At 43.0% G+C, this 20173-nt stretch overlaps 1 protein-coding gene across 2 annotated transcripts in view; it reads right to left on the bottom strand.

Moving 5' to 3' along the window:
* The window catches only part of LOC147193293 (syntaxin-binding protein 4), a 95209-nt gene extending 86559 nt beyond the window's left edge, over positions 1 to 8650 (bottom strand). For both annotated transcript variants that reach the window (XM_086132477.1, XM_086132475.1), the window contains exon 1: positions 8497 to 8650. In XM_086132477.1, the coding sequence (XP_085988603.1) occupies positions 8497 to 8564 (68 nt within the window). In that variant the 5' untranslated portion in view covers positions 8565 to 8650. The remainder of the gene's footprint in view (positions 1 to 8496) is intronic.
* Between the last annotated feature and the right edge of the window lie 11523 nt (positions 8651 to 20173).

Raw genomic sequence — 20173 nt, forward strand, 5'->3', positions numbered from 1 at the left:
TTAAATTCCAGTGACCCCATGAATCAAGTTATGAAATGAAAAAACATTTTCACTGATCTATGTTTACAAATTTGGAAGGCTAGGCCAAAAAAGGTTAGAGTATGGCAGTTTGATGTGTGCTTCAGTCACAGCAATGCTTGCGTGATCGCGCACAAGTATAGAAATGCTCAATTTACTGATGGGTCTACATTCTTACACTTTTTCCTTATCTATGATCATGAGCATTTTTAGTGGCCAAAAGAAATGTCAGGACAGTTTTCTCCCCAGGTTGAGGCTCACCCTAAAAGAGGAGGAGCTATGAACCAAAAGTTCAGCTTCCAGGTGCCAGTCAGGTTTTATGGTATTGAGGTTGTATATTACTGGAGTTTCTTTTCACAAATGCAACAGAGTCATGAGTGAAGATTATTTACATAGACACACTTCCTTCCGTATCAGGTGCCCATTACTGTTTCGTATTGTCACTGCATAGATTCTGCATTTTTAGCTTCGAGCAGATCACTTACATTACGAAATGTCCTTCCATACTTATTTTTCCATACTTATTTGTCATGTCCTTGTTTATGATGATACTAATGCAGCGTGTTATACCGGAGACAAATTCCTTGTGTGTTCTACGTACTTGGCCAATAAAGATGATTCTGATTCTGATTCTGAAAATGAGCATTGTCGACCTAATGGCTTGGCTAACATTAGCCCTAAATGGCCTGCTAACCGTGGAGAGCAAGTCTCACTTCAAGTAGACCTTAAACCTGGTTCACACACACACACATGCGCACACATGCACACACACGCACACACACACACACACACACACACACACACACACACACACACACACACACACACACACGTGACAAAATAATTAGTTCATGTTTTTGGAATGTGGGAGGAAACCGGAGTACAGTACCTGGTGAAAACTCACGCAGGCACGGGGAGAACTTGCAAATTACACACAGGAAGGCCGGAGCTGGAATCGAACCCAGTACTGCACTGTTCGGTCAACGCGCTAACCACTCGATCACCAGGCGGCCACACCCAGCATAGTCAAACAAAAATAATGTATCACAATATCATTGCGGTCTGTGGCACTTAGAGGCATACAACACAAGCAGCTTCCAATACCGGCTGGGCCTGAACCCTAAAGGAGCAGGCTTGGAGATGGGGATGAGGAAGTTGGAATTTGGTGTGTGTATTAACTTGTTTACAGCTGTTGAACTGTCAATCAAGATACAATTTAGCAGCAAAAGCAGCACACCACAGCCACTGTGCGAGCGAGCGACAGCCAGTGGGAGCGAGCGAGCGACAGCCAGTGGTCGTCTGGGGCTCCCGATTGTTTGGGGCTCCGGCGGCAGTCGACCCATTGGTTACGCGCCGGTGGCTGGGTTCACGCCTGGGGGGCTAGCGGCGGTCGACCCATTGGTCGGACGTGGGCAGCGGGTTCCACCCCAGAAAACCAACCGGCCGGTCGGTGAGCCAGGCGGCGGCGGCGGAGGCACGGCACGGCACGGCACGCTCGACCACCGAGGCAGTGCGAGCAAGCGATAGCCAGCTGGCGTGGTTGGGCGAGAGGACTCTTTGGGGCTCCGGTGGCAGCTGGAGCCACCACCACTTGAGGCCAGCCTGCTGAACGGTTAATACCGGCAGCAGCGGCGGAAAAGTTCGAACACCGGGGTGGTGCCGTCCGGGGAGGCCACAGGCCCACTGCCACGTCACCAACTTCCGGGTTGGCAGAAAGACCACAGCACACCTCATCAACTAGCTGACAGCCGGCTAGCAACAAAACCTGAAAAATGCCGCCCAAACGGGGACAAGATATTAAACAGGACGAAGAATTGATGACCCTTACGCAAGTCAACGAACTACTCACGCAACAAAAAGAACTGTTCACAGCACTCATACAGCAACAACAGGATCACTTCAAAGGATTTGTAAAGATGATACTGGACTCAACAAACACACGACTCGACAATTTTTCCAGGGAAGTACAAGAACTGAAAACAAGTCTTAATTTTACCCAAAAGGAGGTCGATGAAAAAACAAACGAATGGAACTGACCATTGCAAAACCATGCAAACTGAAATCTATAAAGTATGTGACAGTATGCTGGTTTTAACTGACAAGATGGACTACTTAGAGGGACAATCTAAAAGAAATAACTTGATAATCGATGGAATTGAAGAAATGCAAGGAGAAACGTGGACCGAAACGGAGCAAAAAGTGAAAAAAATCTTCAAGGAGCAACTGCAATTAAAGGAGACAATCGAGGTGGAAAGAGCCCACCGCACGGGGAGACACGAATCGGGAAGACCTCGACCGAAGCCAGTCGTGGTGAAATTTGAAAAATATAAGGACAAAACAATGATTCTACAGAGAGCAAAATACTTAAAAGGTACCAAAATCTACATTAATGAAGATTATACAGATATGGTACGTCAAAAAAGAAAAGAATTGCTTCCAAAACTAAGAGCGGCACGTGAAAGAGGGGAAATTGCCGACTTGAGGCACGACAAACTCATCGTCCACCCCCGCACCAGTACTCCAATTCAACGGGCTCGACTTCAACATGCTGAAAGCTGATTACCACCAGACAAAACTTTGACTTAATAGATATAGGAAACAAACAACACAAACATGGACTTTAAAATCTTTGATTACGCTGAACACAAGACATTCGACCCAGAGAACAACTTGGACCCAGACAATAATTTCTTCAATCATAATCACAGCATCACAAACTCAGAGTATTATACGGATGAACAATTCAACACAAATGTAGAACTGAAAAATACATTTTCAGTGATACATATAAATAGTAGAAGTCTATATAAAAATTTCACGAAAATCAAAGAATATTTGACTACATTTAAGAAATTTACAATAATTGCCATATGAGAAACTTGGCTTGATGATAAAAAAACAAGTGAAATGAAAATTGATAAGCTTACCCGCGACCCCGGCCGGGTCGCGGGGGCAACAGCTTTAGCAGGGAAGCCCAGACTTCCCTCTCCCTAGCTACTTCTTCCAGCTCTCCCCGGGGGATCCCGAGACGTTCCCAGGCCAGCTGGGTGACATAGTCTCTCCAGCGTGTCCTGGGTCTTCCTCGGGGTCTCCTCCCGGTGGGACATGCCCGGAACACCTCACCAGGGAGGCGCTCAGGAGGCATCCGAATCAGATGCCCAAGCCACCTCATCTGGCTCCTCTCGATGTGGAGGAGAAGCGGCTCGACTCTGAGCCCCTCCCGGATGACCAAGCTTCTCACCTTATCTCTAAGGGAGAGCCCGGACACCCTGCGGAGAAAACAAATTTCAGCCGCTTGTAACCGGGATCTCGTTCTTTCGGTCACGACCCATAGCTCGTGACCATAGATGAGGGTTGGAACGTAGATCGACCGGTAAATTGAGAGCTTCGCCCTTTGGCTCAGCTCCTTCTTCACCACGACAGACCGATACAACGTCCGCATCACAGCAGACGCTGCACCGATCCGCCTGTCGATCTCCCGCTCCCCCCTGCCCCCACTCGTGAACAAGACCCCCAAGAGACTTGAACTCCTCCACTTGGGGCAAGATCTCCTCCCCCGACCCGGAGGGCAAACCAATAACCCACACATCAGAAATAAGACTCAGAACCCAACATTCCATCGCAGCTTTCAAGCTCGACCTAGACAAGCAAAATTGGTCTGAGGTCTACACAAATGAAGATCCAAATATTGCGTTTGACGCATTTCAGTCAACCATAACCTCCTTATACGACAAGCATTTCCCAGTAATTAAAGTCACCAGAAAGTTCAAAGAACAGAGTAAGCCATGGATAACAAAAGGCATTGAAAACGCATGTAAAAAGAAAAACAATCTATACAAATTGTTTCTAAAAGGGTGCTATAGTAGACCATACTATATGATTGAATAAATTAGAAAGATATGGTATCAGAGGCACAGCATATAAAGGGATTGAAAGTTATTTAGAAAACAGATATCAGTATGTGCAGTTCAAAAACAAAAAATCCAATTTACTGAAGATTATCCATGGAGTGCCTCAGGGGTCAGTGCTTGGACCAAAACTATTCATTTTATATATAAATGATATCTGTAGTGTGTCAAAACAATTCAAATGTGTCCTATTCGCCGATGACACAACCTTTTACTGCTCTAGAAAAAAAAATGAAACAACTCCTGAAAACTGTTGTCAAATGAATTGACAAAATTTAAAAAACTGGTTCGACAGAAATAAACTATCTTTAAATTGAACAAAAACTAAGTTAGTTGTTTTTGGCACGAGACCAATCAAAGACCAAGTTAAAATAAAGATAAATTCAATTGAAATAGAACAAGTCTATGAAAATAAGTTTCTTGGACTAGTAATAGATACAAAACTATCCTGGAAGCCACACATAGAAAACATTAAAAGAAAAATATCCAAAACTATCGGGATACTCCACAAAACCAAGGATGTGTTGAATAAGAGCTCCTTGTATACATTATAGTACTCATTATTACTCCCATATATGACCTACTGTGTAGAAATATGGGGGAAAGCCTGTAAAACAAACACACTCCCTGTTTTAAAACTACAAAAAAAAGCAATCAGAATAATCATTCATTCATTCATCTTCCGAACCGCTTGATCCTCACTAGGGTCGCGGGGGGTGCTGGAGCCTATCCCAGCTGTCTCCGGGCAGTAGGCGGGGGACACCCTGAATCGGTTGCCATCCAATCGCAGGGCACACAGAGACGAACAACCATCCACGCTCACACTCACACCTAGGGACAATTTAGAGTGTTCAATCAGCCTGCCACGCATGTTTTTGGAATGTGGGAGGAAACCGGAGTACCCGGAGAAAACCCACGCAGGCCCGGGGAGAACATGCAAACTCCACACAGGGAGGCCGGAGCTGGAATCGAACCCGGTACCTCTGCACTGTGAAGGCGACGTGCTAACCACTGGACTACCGGGCCGCCTATCAGAATAATCAATAGGTCTAAATATATAGAACCCACAAATCCAATATTCATCAAATTAAACACAATGAAATTCTACGACCTGGTTGACTTCAAAATCACCCAATTAATGTATAAAGCACATAACAATCTCCTTTGCCAAAATATCCAGCAGCTTTTTGAAATTAGAGAGAGCGGTTATAATCTAAGGGTTACTAATCAATACAAAAAATCCAGAACAAGAACAAACATCAAGCAAAGGTGTGTATCAGTAATAGGTGTCAATCTGTGGAATAAGCTTGAAACGGACCTGAAAATGAGTAAATCGTTGGAGGAGTTCAAAAACAAATTCAAAAGATTAGTCCAAAAAAACTACATGAATCAGAATTAAGAAGATAAATTTGATATACTTATAAAAATATAGTAATACAACTGTTTGTTCTTGTTTTGGATTTTGATCAATTTATCAATTGTATTCAAGAAATGCTAATTATAATGAATATGAGAAAATTGAAATAAAAAAAGAGAAAGAATAACTATATATATACAAACCAAAAGGTGTATAAATAGAAAAGTATAGTATACATAAGGGTAAAAGTATTTGATGATATCTAGATTTTTCTTTTTCTTCTTTGTTTTGAAAAATGATCAATTCAAATTGCTACATAATAAGGGGTAGGACTAGATAAGTCCTACCCCTACCCCTTCCTACTCCTTTGAGCATACAACTGTGATGATGTGTGTTTTTTCTTTTATCTACTTTCTAATTTTCCTTTCATCATTTTTGTTTGACTTTTGTCAACCTGTTATTGTGTGTACTATATATGCTCAATAAACAAATAAACAAACAAACAAAACAAACACCACAGGCCAACAGATTAACTAATGATGTTCAACCTGTTTTTCTTTTCTGTCAGAGAAGGAAAATCACCTGCTCTTCCCAGCTTGAAGCATCCCCCGTAGTTCCCCCAGGGCTTTAGACGAGGGCCTTGCTGAAGCGATAAACTACAATTTACATGTGATCCGATTAGTCGACTAATCATCAAAATAATCAGTGACTAGTCAATTATCAAAATCATTTGTGGTAGCCCTAACTGCAATGGGGAAGCAATACTATTACTGCAAGCTTGTTAGTCAGTTAAATGTCACTTGAGACAGAAGAGTAATTAAGGATAGCCGAAGCCCAAAAAAAAAAAAGATTAAATTAAATTTAAAAAATATGGATAGCATATGCTCCAACCCGTGTTCTAATATTTACATGTCCTTCATTTGAGGGTGGATTTTGGTGGTTGAATGAGGCACGTCCTGATAACACAATGTTGCAAAGAGGTAATGATACTGAGGCCAGTTGACTTAATGAGATCACATTGTTTTCCTCCGTCGCAGCAAAACTAAAGAAAGAACCACCACAGGCCCGAATTTCAAAGGACACTCGTGGAGTAAATAACCTGTCAAGTCAAGGTGCATCCAATCACATCGCTCCCTGCCTTTGGCCATTTTGATGCAGAGAAAATCAGTTCAAGCGCTCACATCAGTTGAATTGATTTGTTTTTTATTTTTTATTTTTACAATCGGTAAATCACTGAGAATGTCACTACTTCCGTGTGATCAAATTTATTAAAATTAACCCAAACAAGATTTTCCACACGAACTACTATTTACAAACAAATTGAAATCTGTTTATGGGCGATTTAAAAGTCATGTGGTAGTTTGACCTCATTGAATGAGCTCTTAGTGAAATGGATGGACTAACTTGGACACTTTATAGTGAGCAGTGGTGTCAATTTCATTGGGTCAGAAATTCACTCTGACACCCTAACACCACTCTGAATGTGTCACGGACGTGGCGGTGGAGGACCCCAAAAAGCAGGCAAGAGGGAGGAGCAGGGTGAACTTGACAAACTGTCTTAACAAAATACTGAGAAAACTAAGTCCAGAACAAACAAAGTCCTGGAAACAACAAGAATCCAAAGTAGCAACGAAACTCATGGCATAAGCAAAAAATAGGACGTGATAAACACAAACCAACAGAAGCAGTGATAGCAACAGAAACAGCAGAGCAAAGCTCGCGGCATTATAGTCAGCTTGCCGGGTCCATACGCGGAGTTGCTGCTGGCTAGCTTGCACCCTGCTCAGTAGCTTGCACGCTTCCTTTCTGCTGTCTCCCGCAGGGTATTTTGACGCGAACATAGCATGGCGCGTGTCAAAGTGCCGCTTTACATTAGACCGTTTAATCGATGGTATTTGGTCATTGCAAATTAGACACACCACAGAGCCTGTTTTCTCCACAAAGGCAAATCCTTCGGTCCATTCGTCCTGAAGTGTACCATACTCGCCATCTTTTTTTCTTTTCACCATCTTTTTCGTCGAAGGATTAGCTTTGAGCTAATGACAGAGTGGGCTGATTCAAAAGGGGGCGTTGACCTGTTTACCCAGCAATGGCCAACGTAAGCCAGTATCATCCAATTAAAATTGCTCCTGCCGCTAACTGCAGCCCTGAACAGGACATGAGCAGTGAAAAATTGATGGATGGATAAAACAAGCGAGAATATTTTATTTTATCTGCGAGCCAGATGCAATCATCAAAAGTGCCCCACCTGGCTCGCGTGCCATAGGTTCCCGACCCCTGCTGTAACCTGATAACACGATAAGATGTCCACTGTAGTAACCGCTGTCCCTGAAAGGGTTAACTATAAAATAGGTGCAAAGTATGGACCACTAGACCCCTTTAATCTTTTCAATGCTCATTAAGCAGAAGGTCTTGTGTGATTTTACAAGAGTGTGCCATTAGCTGTGGATTTTTTGTGAGGCATAAAATAAATAAATAAATAGAAATACCCAAACTCCTCATTGTAATTCAAAATTTGGTTTTTCAGAGATGAGAGTCATCAGGGAAAGTCTTGTTGGCAATTATTTGAGAGAGATGCGATGCAATCCAGCCCCCAAACATGAGCAGGAATGACCAAACACACGCCTTAGGTGTTCTTTTGATAATCCTGTCTGACCCGACCATAGCGGTCCACTCAGCACACATGTTCAGTGCATTTAGCTGACTGTGTCAATCCCCTTGGAAAAAATGTGAGCCCAAACTGAAGTCACCATTTTGCGACTGCTTTCTAGTTCATATAATTAGACTTTCACACTCGTGGATGTATGTTTTTTTATTTTCTATTTAAAATTTGTCATTTTTGTTGGTAATAAAAATAATTATTATTACAATCATTATTATTGGGGGAAAACAGCAGTTATTAATGGCCACAGAATTAAACAGAAATAAACATATCCTGACCTCACAGACATTTTACCAATAAAGCATTTTCAACGGTCCTGGAGGGGAAAAACATGACAGAGATGACACCAATAATGACAGGATGACAACAAATGAGAAATAAATAGTCCAACGTTAATCCAACACATCAAGTCAGTCATTATAAAACCAGCACCACATTAATCATGCCTGTAAGAGTTGCCCCTCAACATATCCTAGCCAATTGCATTACTTCCATCATATTCAAATCAACATCGTTTACAACTGTCCAAGGTTATACCAGCTTTTACATACCAGTAAATAAGCGACAGTCCATTGAAATTCTCGAACTCTCTCCCCCTCTGTTTCAGCAGAGACATCATCGGAGGAACAAAATATGGTCCCGGTGTGCCGCTGTGGGCCAAATCTTAGGGTAAACACGCGGCAGAGACATGCATCATCTCTCTCTTGCGCATCAATGCTGACTGCGTGGAAGTGTCACCACTCATTCCCCTTGGAATCAATGAGATGGAAAGTGCAGCCCGATAACAGGATGCCCAATGTGAAAACCACACACACACAGTTGCCACGGTGGAGGTGACTGAGGGTTCAGTGGTGCCGCTTTTAGTATTTCGTTCATCTGCATAAGATAATTCATAGAGATGCTTTGAAGCTACTACACACATTTTGTTGTCATTTGAAACTTGATCTTAGGTTGGTTGGCTCAATAACCTATCGATATAACAGCATGGCTCAATGGTAGAGTGGTTGTCTCCCAACTCTGAGCTTGAGGGTCCAATCCCCAGCCCTTGTTACCATGTTGAAATGTCCTTGAGCAAGATACTGAACCCCGGTTGCTTCTAATGCTGCACTATCAGCAGGTAAATGTGAGGTCAGTGTGAAGCTTTTTGAGTGCTTTATTGGGTGGAAAAGTGCTATACAAGTGAAAGACCAAGACCATAAGTTTCAAACAGTGTTATTAAGAGATAATAAATAGTTTAAAAACTGGTTAACATATTTAACCCACAAGATAAACCCCTTGCTTGTAAAAATGTAAGTATTGTAGTAGTTGTGAAGGTGGAGTAGGCTGCAGTAGATCATTACTAATTCGCCAGTTACATGCTAAAAGACGTTCAAGGATGTCTGAAACAGTTCCCAAAATAGCTGTTATTTGGAGTTCCCCGGATGGTAAAAAAACAACAACACACGGACACAAGTTCGATCTTTCCCTATCTTCCTCTCCTTAATCTCCCAAGCCTGTGACTGATAAGGTCTTTGTCTGCCAGCTGCAGGTGCAATGTCAAAGTCTTGGCTGTATTCATGTTACATCTTGAGAAATGTTGTTCTGTGCTTATAAATGTACGCTACATGTGCTGAGATGTTTTATTCTCTGGCTCCAACCATCCACCCATTGAGAAGATTGGTAGGAGTCTTTCGTTTTTTCCCCTCCTCTTCCCAACTAACTGTTTTCCTTTTACATCTCAGATATTGGGGCACTTAACAGCGACCTGCCAGGCTTCTCATTCGGTCTCTCCCTTGTTGGTTATTGCTGTCTTGTCTATTTTCCTCTGGACGTGTTGTAACTGCGAAGTAAATTCCTTGTGTGTTTCTTACATACTTGGCTAATAAATCTGATTCTGATGCTAATTCTTTGACAATAAAACTGGATTTGGAGTTGAGCAGGTTTGCAAGTCTGCTTCACAGTCAAAAGGTTCTTGGTTCTTATCTCAGCTTCGACCGTTCCATTTAGACTTGGTATGTTCTGTGGATTTTGTGTGTGAGCTTTCTTCGGATACGCCTTTTTCCACCCATTTTCCAAAAACATGTATGTTACGTCCATTGAAGACACTTACTTGCCCATTGGTGTGAATGTGATCCTGTACAGACAAAGTGTTAATTGCTTTTGACAGAAAATGAGTGGCAACTTTTTCACTTTCATTTTTAGTGTTTATTTGCAAGGGACAATGCACACTGGTGGATGGGGCATGAAGGACAGGACATGAACAGTGGTACAATTACCTGCGTAAATGTGTTAGTATACAGCAGTGGCGGGCGGTGAGCTTTTGACCTGGGCCTTCAACGGGATATTTAGTGATCTCATCCACCTTTTAAGAACGCCATAACGTCACGATAACGATGGCTACATTCACACTGCAGAACATGTTACTAAACTCTTCCTTAAAGCACCCAGATTCACAGACAGTTGTCTCCCTTCCAAGCACTCGAACAGAAGAACCAACGATTTCAGTGATGTGTGTGTGGTCGACGCCTGCACCTAGTCCTGAGGGTGTTGCACAGAATAAAGGGGTGTTCACACGGCACACATTTGCTCCGGCGCTGCACCGATGTAGTTTGTTGCGATATATTTTGCACCGCAGCAAATTGTGTGGAGCGTTCACACGTACAAAGCCGCTGAGCGTGTCTGCACCGGCACAGCGTCGGTGCAGCCCCACTTGCGTTCACACGGCAGTTTCTGCAGCGGAGCAAAACGACAGAAAACAAATGAGCTGTCGTGTTGGTTCTTTTCAAAACGTATACACAACTCGAGCGACTACTGGACAGGCACGTCCTTCTCCTTCTCGGTCTCCGTGCCTTCTGCTCGAGAGTGACCGCCCCGAAAACGTAAATCAACGATGACTTCAATGACACTCAGAAAAGCAAACACGTAATGCGCCAAACAGAAAATCAAGAGAGGAAATCACAAAACAAATTATATGGGGGGCGGGGGGTTGTGAACACACAACTACACAAACAACTCCGAGACAGTCCAGTCTCCTACAAAAGGAAAGATGTTACCAGCCAAGTCTTGTGTCGTTATTAAACAAACACATGACGGAAGTCCGACAGAGCGCGAAAGCAATGCATTCTAGCCGTACGTAAACTCTTCACAAGCATTTGCTCTGGAGCAAATTTAACCCAGTTGCGTTCACACGTGCAAATTTACATCGGTGCTGCTTCGCAAACGAGCATTTGCTCCGGAGCAAATTTTTAAACCACCTCCCTGAGGAGGATCAAATTTGGTCCGGTGTAAGCTCTTTTCCGGGGCTACGCCGGAGCTATTTGCACGTGTGAACGCTCTACTGGGGCAGGACGTAGCACCGGACCAAATCTTGCCGTGTGAACACCCCTATAAGTTACATATATGGGTCTGTCTTTCTGATAGTGTTTTTGCCTGTAGAAAAGGCCTTGAAGGCCCTGAGGGAAAGCCACTGGCATCCAGCTAATTGACATTTGTACTGTCTTGGCAGGCAACACAAAACATACACAACCTTCAACACATGTTTTTGGAATGTGGAAACCGGAGTACCCAGGGAAAACCCAGCCAAGTACGAGGAGAACAGAGAACATACAAACTCCACACAGGAAAGGTCAAGTCAAGTCAAGTCAAGTCAACAGTATTTATAGAGCACTTTCAAACAGCCATCGCTGCATACAAAGTGCTGTACATGGAGCAATTTAACATGCACAATAAACAGTAAGACAAATCGGTAATAAAGGCGGTAGAAAGCACCAAAATCAAACCCTGGACCTCTGCACTGTGAGACAGATGTGCTCACAAGTTGATCACTGTGCCACCCTCAAATTAAAAACACATAGTTAATAACAAAAAACTAACGTAATCATGAAGATACATAAAATATATGTCCAAATCTCACGTACCCCCTGGAGTGCCTTCACATTCCCCCAGGGGTGTGCATACCCACCCTTATTTGAGAACCACTGACAAGTGGAGGAGTTTAAGTATCTTGGGGTCTTGTTCACGAGTGAGGGCTGGAGGGAGCGAGAGATCGACAGGTGGATCGGCGCAGAGTCTGCCGTAATGCAGACTTTGTATCAGTCTATCGTGGTAAAGAAGGAGCTGAGCCAAAAGGCAATTTTCCGGTCGATCTTTCATTTCATCTGTGCTGTATGTTTAACATACAACACATTTGACAATAAAGTTGTACTTGATACTTGACTTGATCTACGTTCCAACCCTCATCTATGGTCACGAGCTATGGGTCAATATCCCAGATACAAGCGGTCAAAATGAGTTTTCTCCGGTGTCCGGGCTCTCCCTTAGAGATAAGGTGAGAAGCTTGGTCATCCACTAGGAGCACAGAGTCGAGCCGCTTCTCCTCCACGTCGAGAAGAGCCAGATGAGGTGGCTCGGGGATTTAGATGCCTCCTGGACGCCTCCCTGGTGAGGTGTTCCGGGCATGTCACACCGGCAGGAGGCCCCGGGGACGACACAGGACATGCTGGAGAGACTATGTCTCTTCCCCGGGAAGAGCTGGAAGAAGTTGCAGGGAGACAGAAGTCTGGGTTTCCCCGCTAAAGCTGTTGGCCCCGCGACCTGACCTCGGATAAGCAGTAGAAAATGGATGGATGATGTAGTAAATTCATTCATTCATTTTCCAATCCGTTTTATCCTCACAAGGGTCGTGGCGGGTGCTGGAGCCTATCGCAGCTGTCTTCAGGCAGTAGTCGGGGGACACCCTGAACTGGTTGCCAACCAATCGCAGGGCACACAGAGACAAACAACCATCCACGCCCACACTCACACCTGGGGACAATTTAGAGCAGGGGTCCCCAACCGCCGGTCCGCGGACCGGTACCGGTCCACAGGGCATTAGGTACCGGGCCACGCAGAAAGAACTTGCCTTAATTCAGTTTTATTTATTTCGGAATACGAAATATGTTTTATTTTGAAAAATTACCGGATTCTCCGTTACATCCGTCTCTGTCACGCTTGACAGGCGTCAAACCACGCTTCTGCGTCACGTGACCGATTACGCAAAAAAAAAAAAATTTGAATTGAAAAAACTGCTGGAGATCGCAAATGACGGCGGCCTAAAAAGGACGCTCGAGACAACTGGATTAAAGTTATGGCTGAATATTCTGAGATCGCCACAATAGCACTGTTGCTATTTCCGACATGCTACCTGTGTGAGGCGGGGGTTTTCTGCAGCAACGGCGACTAAAACAAAATTACGAAGTAGACTGGACATAAAACACACACTTGAGGTGTCATTATCTCCTATTACCACGAGATGGGACCGTCTGGTTGCAGAAAATCAAGCTCGGGGCTGTGGTGAGTCGTCATTTTCACGCACTTTGAATTTGCATTGTATCGTATTTTGATTTAGAGTGTTCAATCAGCCTGCCATGCGTGTTTTTAGAATGTGGGAGGAAACCAGACCACCCGGAGAAAACCCACGCAGGCCCGGGGAGAACATGCAAATTCCACACAGGGAGGCCGGAGCTGGGATTGAACCTGGTACCTCTGCACTTCAGTTTTGTGTTCATCCAAACAGACCCATTTATCACACTGAGTGACAATAGATATGAAAGATTATAAAATACTTTTTTCTTTGTGTTTATTTGATTCCAATTGCAGCTGTCATAACGTCATTCTTCAATGTTATATTGTTATTATAACTATTTTTAACACGTTAATTGTTAAAATAAGCTTTTTTTTCACATTTTCGGCTAATGGTGTGCCGTGAGATTTTTTCAATGAAAGAAGTGTACCTTGGCTCAAAAAAGTTTGAAAAACACTGTTCTATGCTACCAATACCTTAAAATTCAAATGAATGTCTCAGATCAGGTTTTCTTGTGTGGATTTTCTCGAGCTACTCAGTTTTCCACCCACACCCCCCTCCAAAAACCATGCATGGTAGGTTAGTTGAAGACTCTAAAATGTCTAAAGGTATGAAAGTGAGTGCTTATAGTTCGTTTTCCCGTTTATGATTATTACGGGATTTTTTTTCTTCAAATATTGGACACAAGATGGGCTTTCACTTTATTGTAAAACAAAGGATTGAACACGTGCTGCCCTCATCTGGACAGTTATATAATTTCAACACTCTCACACTCCACACTACATACTTGTTTGCATGAATGTACGGGTATTATTGATCCACTTCTCACATGACATATCTGCATAAAGTGTGTGTGTGCGTGTGTGTGTGTGTGTGTTTGCTTTCAAATTTCAGCTTTCAGGTGCAGTGGTGGGGGTGGCATGTAAAAGAATGTGACTCTTCACGCTTATACTCTGTCATCTGTACTTGCAGACTGGGTGGTTTGGTTCCGACAATCAAAATAGAACAGATTGAAAAAGCAAATAAATACTTCTTCCCTCTGAAACACGAAATTGTTACTGTTTAACTTTTTACTGAATGCAAAATAATTTGAAACACCTACATTACTGTTCCAAGAAAAAGTACACAGCATGTTCTGAGAATACTTGAGCAAAGATCAAGCTTGAATGTTTTTATTTTCAAGACTGTCCTGGATTATGAAGTAATAATAATTATGAAATGGAAACAGCGGCCCGGTAGTCCAGTGGTTAGCACGTCGGCTTCACAGTGCAGAGGTACCGGGTTCAATTCCAGCTCCGGCCTCCCTGTGTGGAGTTTGCATGTTCTCCCCGGGCCTGCGTGGGTTTTCTCCGGGTGCTCCGGTTTCCTCCCACATTCCAAAAACATGCATGGCAGGCTGATTGGACGCTCTAAATTGACCCTAGGTGTGAGTGTGGGCGTGAATGGTTGTTCGTCTCTGTGTGCCCTGTGATTGGCTGGCAACTGATTCAGGGTGTCCCCGCCTACTGCCCGAAGACGGCTGGGATAGGCTCCAGCACCCCCCGCGACCCTAGTGAGGATCAAGCGGTTCGGAAAATGGATGGATGGATGAAATGGAAACATTTCAGTAAACTGTGGGCTTTCATTACGACAAGGTTGAGGGTTTTTTTTTCTCCCTTTAGTGTTATAGAACCTTTGGTCCTTTCAGCCATGCCCACTTCCTTGCACCACTATCAGTGCAGAATTTGCATGCTTATGAAAGACTAAGTCTGACGTTTGTTTCCATTTTCCTCATGAACAAGGTCTGTAAAGCAACAATATTTATCATGTTGATCATTTATTGTAAAACATTTTGATAAGATTACATATAAATTAAGTTCATCAAATTCTCCAAATAAGTATGTATTTAATTACAACACTGTTTGTTTGTTTCAAATGTAAATTGTGGCGTTACATGGTGATAGACTGTTCAGCACGTCGGCCTCACAGTGCACAGGTGCAGAGTTTCGATTCCAGCTCTGACCTTCCTGTATGGACCTTCATGTTCTCCCCAAGCCTGCGTGGGTTTTCTCTGGGCACTCTGGCTTCCAACCACATCCAAAAACATGCGTGGTAGGGTAAATGGAACACTCAATTGTCCCTCGGTGTGACTGTGAGCGTCAAGGTTGTTGTTTGTCTATGTTTCTAAGGTATTCATTTCTACACCCCGAATTAATCAATCGCAAAACTCTGTATCAGACAATGGCAAGCTGTTTTGTTTTTTAATTGAAAACACAATTAAAAAACAAAAGTTTCTTCACGAACAAGTCAATTGTCGGTCTTGTATAAAACAAGCATGAGTTAAGTGGAATTACAATTTGACAGATTCCCGACATTATCTAGTCTCAGTGCTAATTAACTTTCAAAGGCTACATTAAACAACAATCTGGAGATATTCACTGCATTTTTGCACAATGGCTGATACTACTGATGGAATGCAACATAACATAACATCCAGACTCACTGTAGGCTCAGGGCGTAGGCCAACACCCTTGGCAACAATGTGTCATACTTGTCATTCCAACTCTTGAACCCGCCTCCTCCAGATAATTAACTTCTGTGACATGCAGCCAAACACACCTTAAGGTTTCTGAGGTCCCACCTCCAAAGGGAATGTGGAAACCCAATGAAGACCATACTTGCATTCATTCATTGGCGTAGTAACACAAACACTTCATCCCATTTTCATTCAGTCACTTGGCTGTGTTTCTATGACCAATGTCTCAAACCCGACGTCACATTTGTGAAGGTTCCATCCATCCATCCATCCATCTTCTACCGCTTATCCGGGGCCGGGTCGCGGGGGCAACAGCTTTAGCAGGGAAGCCCAGATACTTCTAGCTACTTCTTCCAGCTCGCCCCGGGGGATCCCGAGACGTTCCCAGGCCAGCTGGGTGACATAGTCTTTCCAGCATGTCCTGGGTCTTCCTCGGGGTCTCCTCCCGGTGGGACATGCCCGGAACACCTCACCAGGGAGGCGCTCAGGAGGCATCCGAATCAGATGCCCAAGCCACCTCATCTGGCTCCTCTCGATGTGGAGGAGAAGCGGCTCGACTCTGAGCCCCTCCCGGATGACCGAGCTTCTCACCTTATCTCTAAGGGAGAGCCCGGACACCCTGCGGAGAAAACTCATTTCGGCCGCTTGTAACCGGGATCTCGTTCTTTCGGTCACGACCCATAGCTCGTGACCATAGATGAGGGTTGGAACGTAGATCGACCGGTAAATTGAGAGCTTCGCCCTTTGGCTCAGCTCCTTCTTCACCACTACAGACCGATACAACGTCCGCATCACAGCAGACGCTGCATTTAAGTATCTTGGGGTCATTTGTGAAGGTTGATGATCAAATATGTATGTCACATACGATGTAGGCGACATGGTGTTTGACTGGTTAGCACACCCGCCTCACAGTACAGAGGTTTGAATCTGGCATTGGCATCTCTGTGTGGAGTTTGCATTTTCTCCCCATGCCTGTGTAGGTTTTCTCCGGGTACTCCGGTTTCCTCCCACATTCCTAAAACATGCATGGCAGGTTAATGGAACACTTCTAAAATCGAAATTGTCCCTAGGTGTGATTGCAAGCACGAATGGTTGTTCGTCTATGTGTGTCCTGCAATTGGCTGGCAACCAGTTCGGGGTGTACCTCACTGACTGCCCGAAGACGGCTCCAGCACGTGCACGATCCTCGCGGGTTAAGCTGATTACAAAATGGATGGATGGACATACAATGTATGTACAAAAACTGGAAAACTATGACTGAACTAAACCATTAACATACCTGTCAACTCATAGGGTTTAGCCATAGTTCATACGGATTTTGTGGTGAATCTTACGTATATGGCCGTATCGCACAAATCATACGGATTCTGAAAATTTCCGGGTTTTTTTTTTCACCAGCTCCAAATCATTTGGAGTTGGTGAAAAAAGTAACGCAGGAATACAACTCTGAACACAGTAATGCCACTAAGTAGAATGATGATTAGACATTAACCAGACATTGTATTATGGAGATCTACAATAAATATCATTGAAAATTTCGTATGTTATAAGGATTTTTTGCTCTTTATAAGGATTTTTTTGGTAGTTGATACAGGTTGGCGCTCCGAAAAGTTGACAGGTATGCATTAAGACTGCACATTTTGTCAGTCACTTGGCTCAATTTTTTAAAAAATGATTTTGTAGAAAAATGTAGACAAGAAATCAAAACTGCTCACTCGGACACAGTAAATTCAACCATGTGATTCAATTGTATTCTTGTCGTCACTGGGTTGGGAAAACACTGGGCTTGGTCCGACTCAGCTACATCTCCTTTTCACAATCAACTGATTGTAGACCACTCCGGGGTTTAGTCTGCCCTTGAGGATAGCATCCAGCCACAGAAGTGTATATTTTTGGAATTATTGCATTACAAAATGGTCAACATGATGACTTAAATGCACTGATCTTTAGTTTTGCACCGTCGCTGCCATTCACAGAATCTCCAAGGGCACATACAAGTCAATCAATAACAGTTAAATCTGACTTTGTCAGATTGCCATACAAATGCTTGACAAAATGGACAGGTGGCAGTCTACGCAAGAATGAAAACAGATTTTTCGTAAAAACCCATTCCAATGAAGCTGGGACGCTGTGTTAAACATGACTAAAAACAGAATATAAAGATTTGCAACATATTTAAATATTTAATTGAATGCACAACAAAGACAAGATATTAATAATAATAATAAGCGCCTTTCAAAACACTCAAGGACACTTTACAATCAAAACAAGAACAATAAAACCACAAATAAATTTATAAATAATAAAACGAGAGATGAATTTGAACTGTGTATGCGATTTTGTATTTAGCAAAAAAAAAAAAGATTAACTTAGAATTTTATGGCTGCAACATATTCCAAACAAGCAGGGACAGTTGGCAAAAATGACTGACAAAGTTGACACCTGTTTGAAACATTCCACTGGGAATAGGTGGGCGCCATCATTGGGTATAAAAGGAGCTTCCTTCAATTGCACAGTCATTCTCAAGGAAAGGTGGGGTGAAGTTCAGCTCTTTGTGTACAATTGCTTGAGAAAACAGTGGAACAGTTTAACGCACACGTGTCAAACTCAAAGTCCGGGGGCCAAATCCCTCCCGCCACATCATTTTATGTGGCCCGTGAAAGCAAATCATGTATGTCAGCTTCCATGAAGCTTCCTTGCTAAACTCTGTCCCGGAATGTCAAATTGTATAATAAATAACTTTGAGATTTTGCAAACATTTTGGTACCCTGTTCACATTGTTCGGGTTCACTGTCCTATTGGCCCTCCAAGGAAAGACGGCAACTTCAAAGTGGCCTGGGACAAAAATGAGTTTGACACACCTGGTTTCAGGTTTCTCAATATACAATAGTAAGGGATTTCATCATTTATGGTCAATTATACACGTATCATTAAAAGGTTCAGAGAATCATAAGACTTCAGAAAACCACTGTCAGTACAGTTCAGCACTACATCCGTAAGTGCAATTTAAAACTCATTAAATAACTGAAAGCAACACCCAGAAATGCCACTTCTCTTGGCCCGAGCTCATCTAAGATGGACTCATATGAAGAAGTGGAAAAGTGTTCTGTGGTCTGATGAGTCCACATTTTAAATTGTTTTTGGAAATTGTGGATGTGGTGTCCTCGGGGCAAAGAGGAAAAGAACCAAAAGTTCAAAAATCAGCATCTGCGTTGGTATGGAGCTGTGTTAGTGCCAATGGCATGGGTAATTTACATGTCTGTGAAGGCACCATTCATGTTGAAAGGCTGATATACAGTAGGTTTGGAGAAACATGCTGCCGTCAAAGCAATGTCTTTTTCATGGACGCCGCTGCTTATTTCAGCAAGGCAATGCCAAACCACATCCTATATGTGATATAACAGCGTCTCTTCGGAGAACAGTAAACGGATTCAGGTACGAGACTGGTCTGCCGGCAGGACAGACCTGTTTCCCATTGAAAATGTGTCCCTCATTTTGAAGCGACAACAGAGATCCCAGACTCTTGACCAGCTAGCTGAAGCATTACATTAAGCAAGAATGGGAAAGAATTCCATCTACAAAGCTTTAACAATTTGTGTCCTCAGTTCATTGAATGTTGTTAAAAGAAAAGCTGATGTAACAGTGGTAAACTTGACTCTGTACCAGTTTTTTGGAATGTGTTGCCGCCATAAAATTCTAAGTTAATGATTTGCAAAAAACACTGACGTTTATCAGTTTGAACATTAAATATATTGTCATTGAAGTGTATTTAATTAAATATATGTGGAGCATGATTTGCAAGTCATTGTATTATGTTCAAAACAACGTCCGAAATTCAGTGGAAGTGGGTTTGTATGAGTTCTATTCGGAAGAGCATGCACATGGTGTTCTTGTAAAAAGTAACACCGCCAAATACAGGCTCAGCATGAATACTAAAATGCATAGTCTGGATTTGAAAGTTTCCCCCTTTTACTTATATTTCTTCTTCATGTAAATATACTCTGGGTCCCATTTTCAAGGCCCAGAAAAGGTTTTGTGCAAAGCGCAGTCTACCTGCCCATGGTTGATGTTTGTGTTGGGTTTTTTGTAGGCCGCTGCAGTTATAAAGGGACATTTGCAACACTGAGGGAGTGAACTCAGCCCTCCGCTGAACTTATGGGCCAATGGAAGCAATTAAAGATAATAATAATGATGCGTTCAATGAATTGATTTTTGCAAGGATTCAGAGGTTTTGATGGACATTGCCATATTTACGAATGAAATACAATAACATCCACCACACACGTCCATAGGACGCAGAAGCTGTCTAACTGTGCCTTGATCAAATCCACAAAAATCGCATTACACCACTTGCGCCACAACAACTTCAACCTGCTCTGAATTGATCTAAGGT

The sequence above is a fragment of the Hippocampus guttulatus genome, chromosome 16 (assembly GCF_054856545.1).
Source record: "Hippocampus guttulatus isolate MCC_2025c chromosome 16, RoL_Hgut_1.0, whole genome shotgun sequence".
NCBI classification, from domain to species: Eukaryota; Metazoa; Chordata; class Actinopteri; order Syngnathiformes; family Syngnathidae; genus Hippocampus; species Hippocampus guttulatus.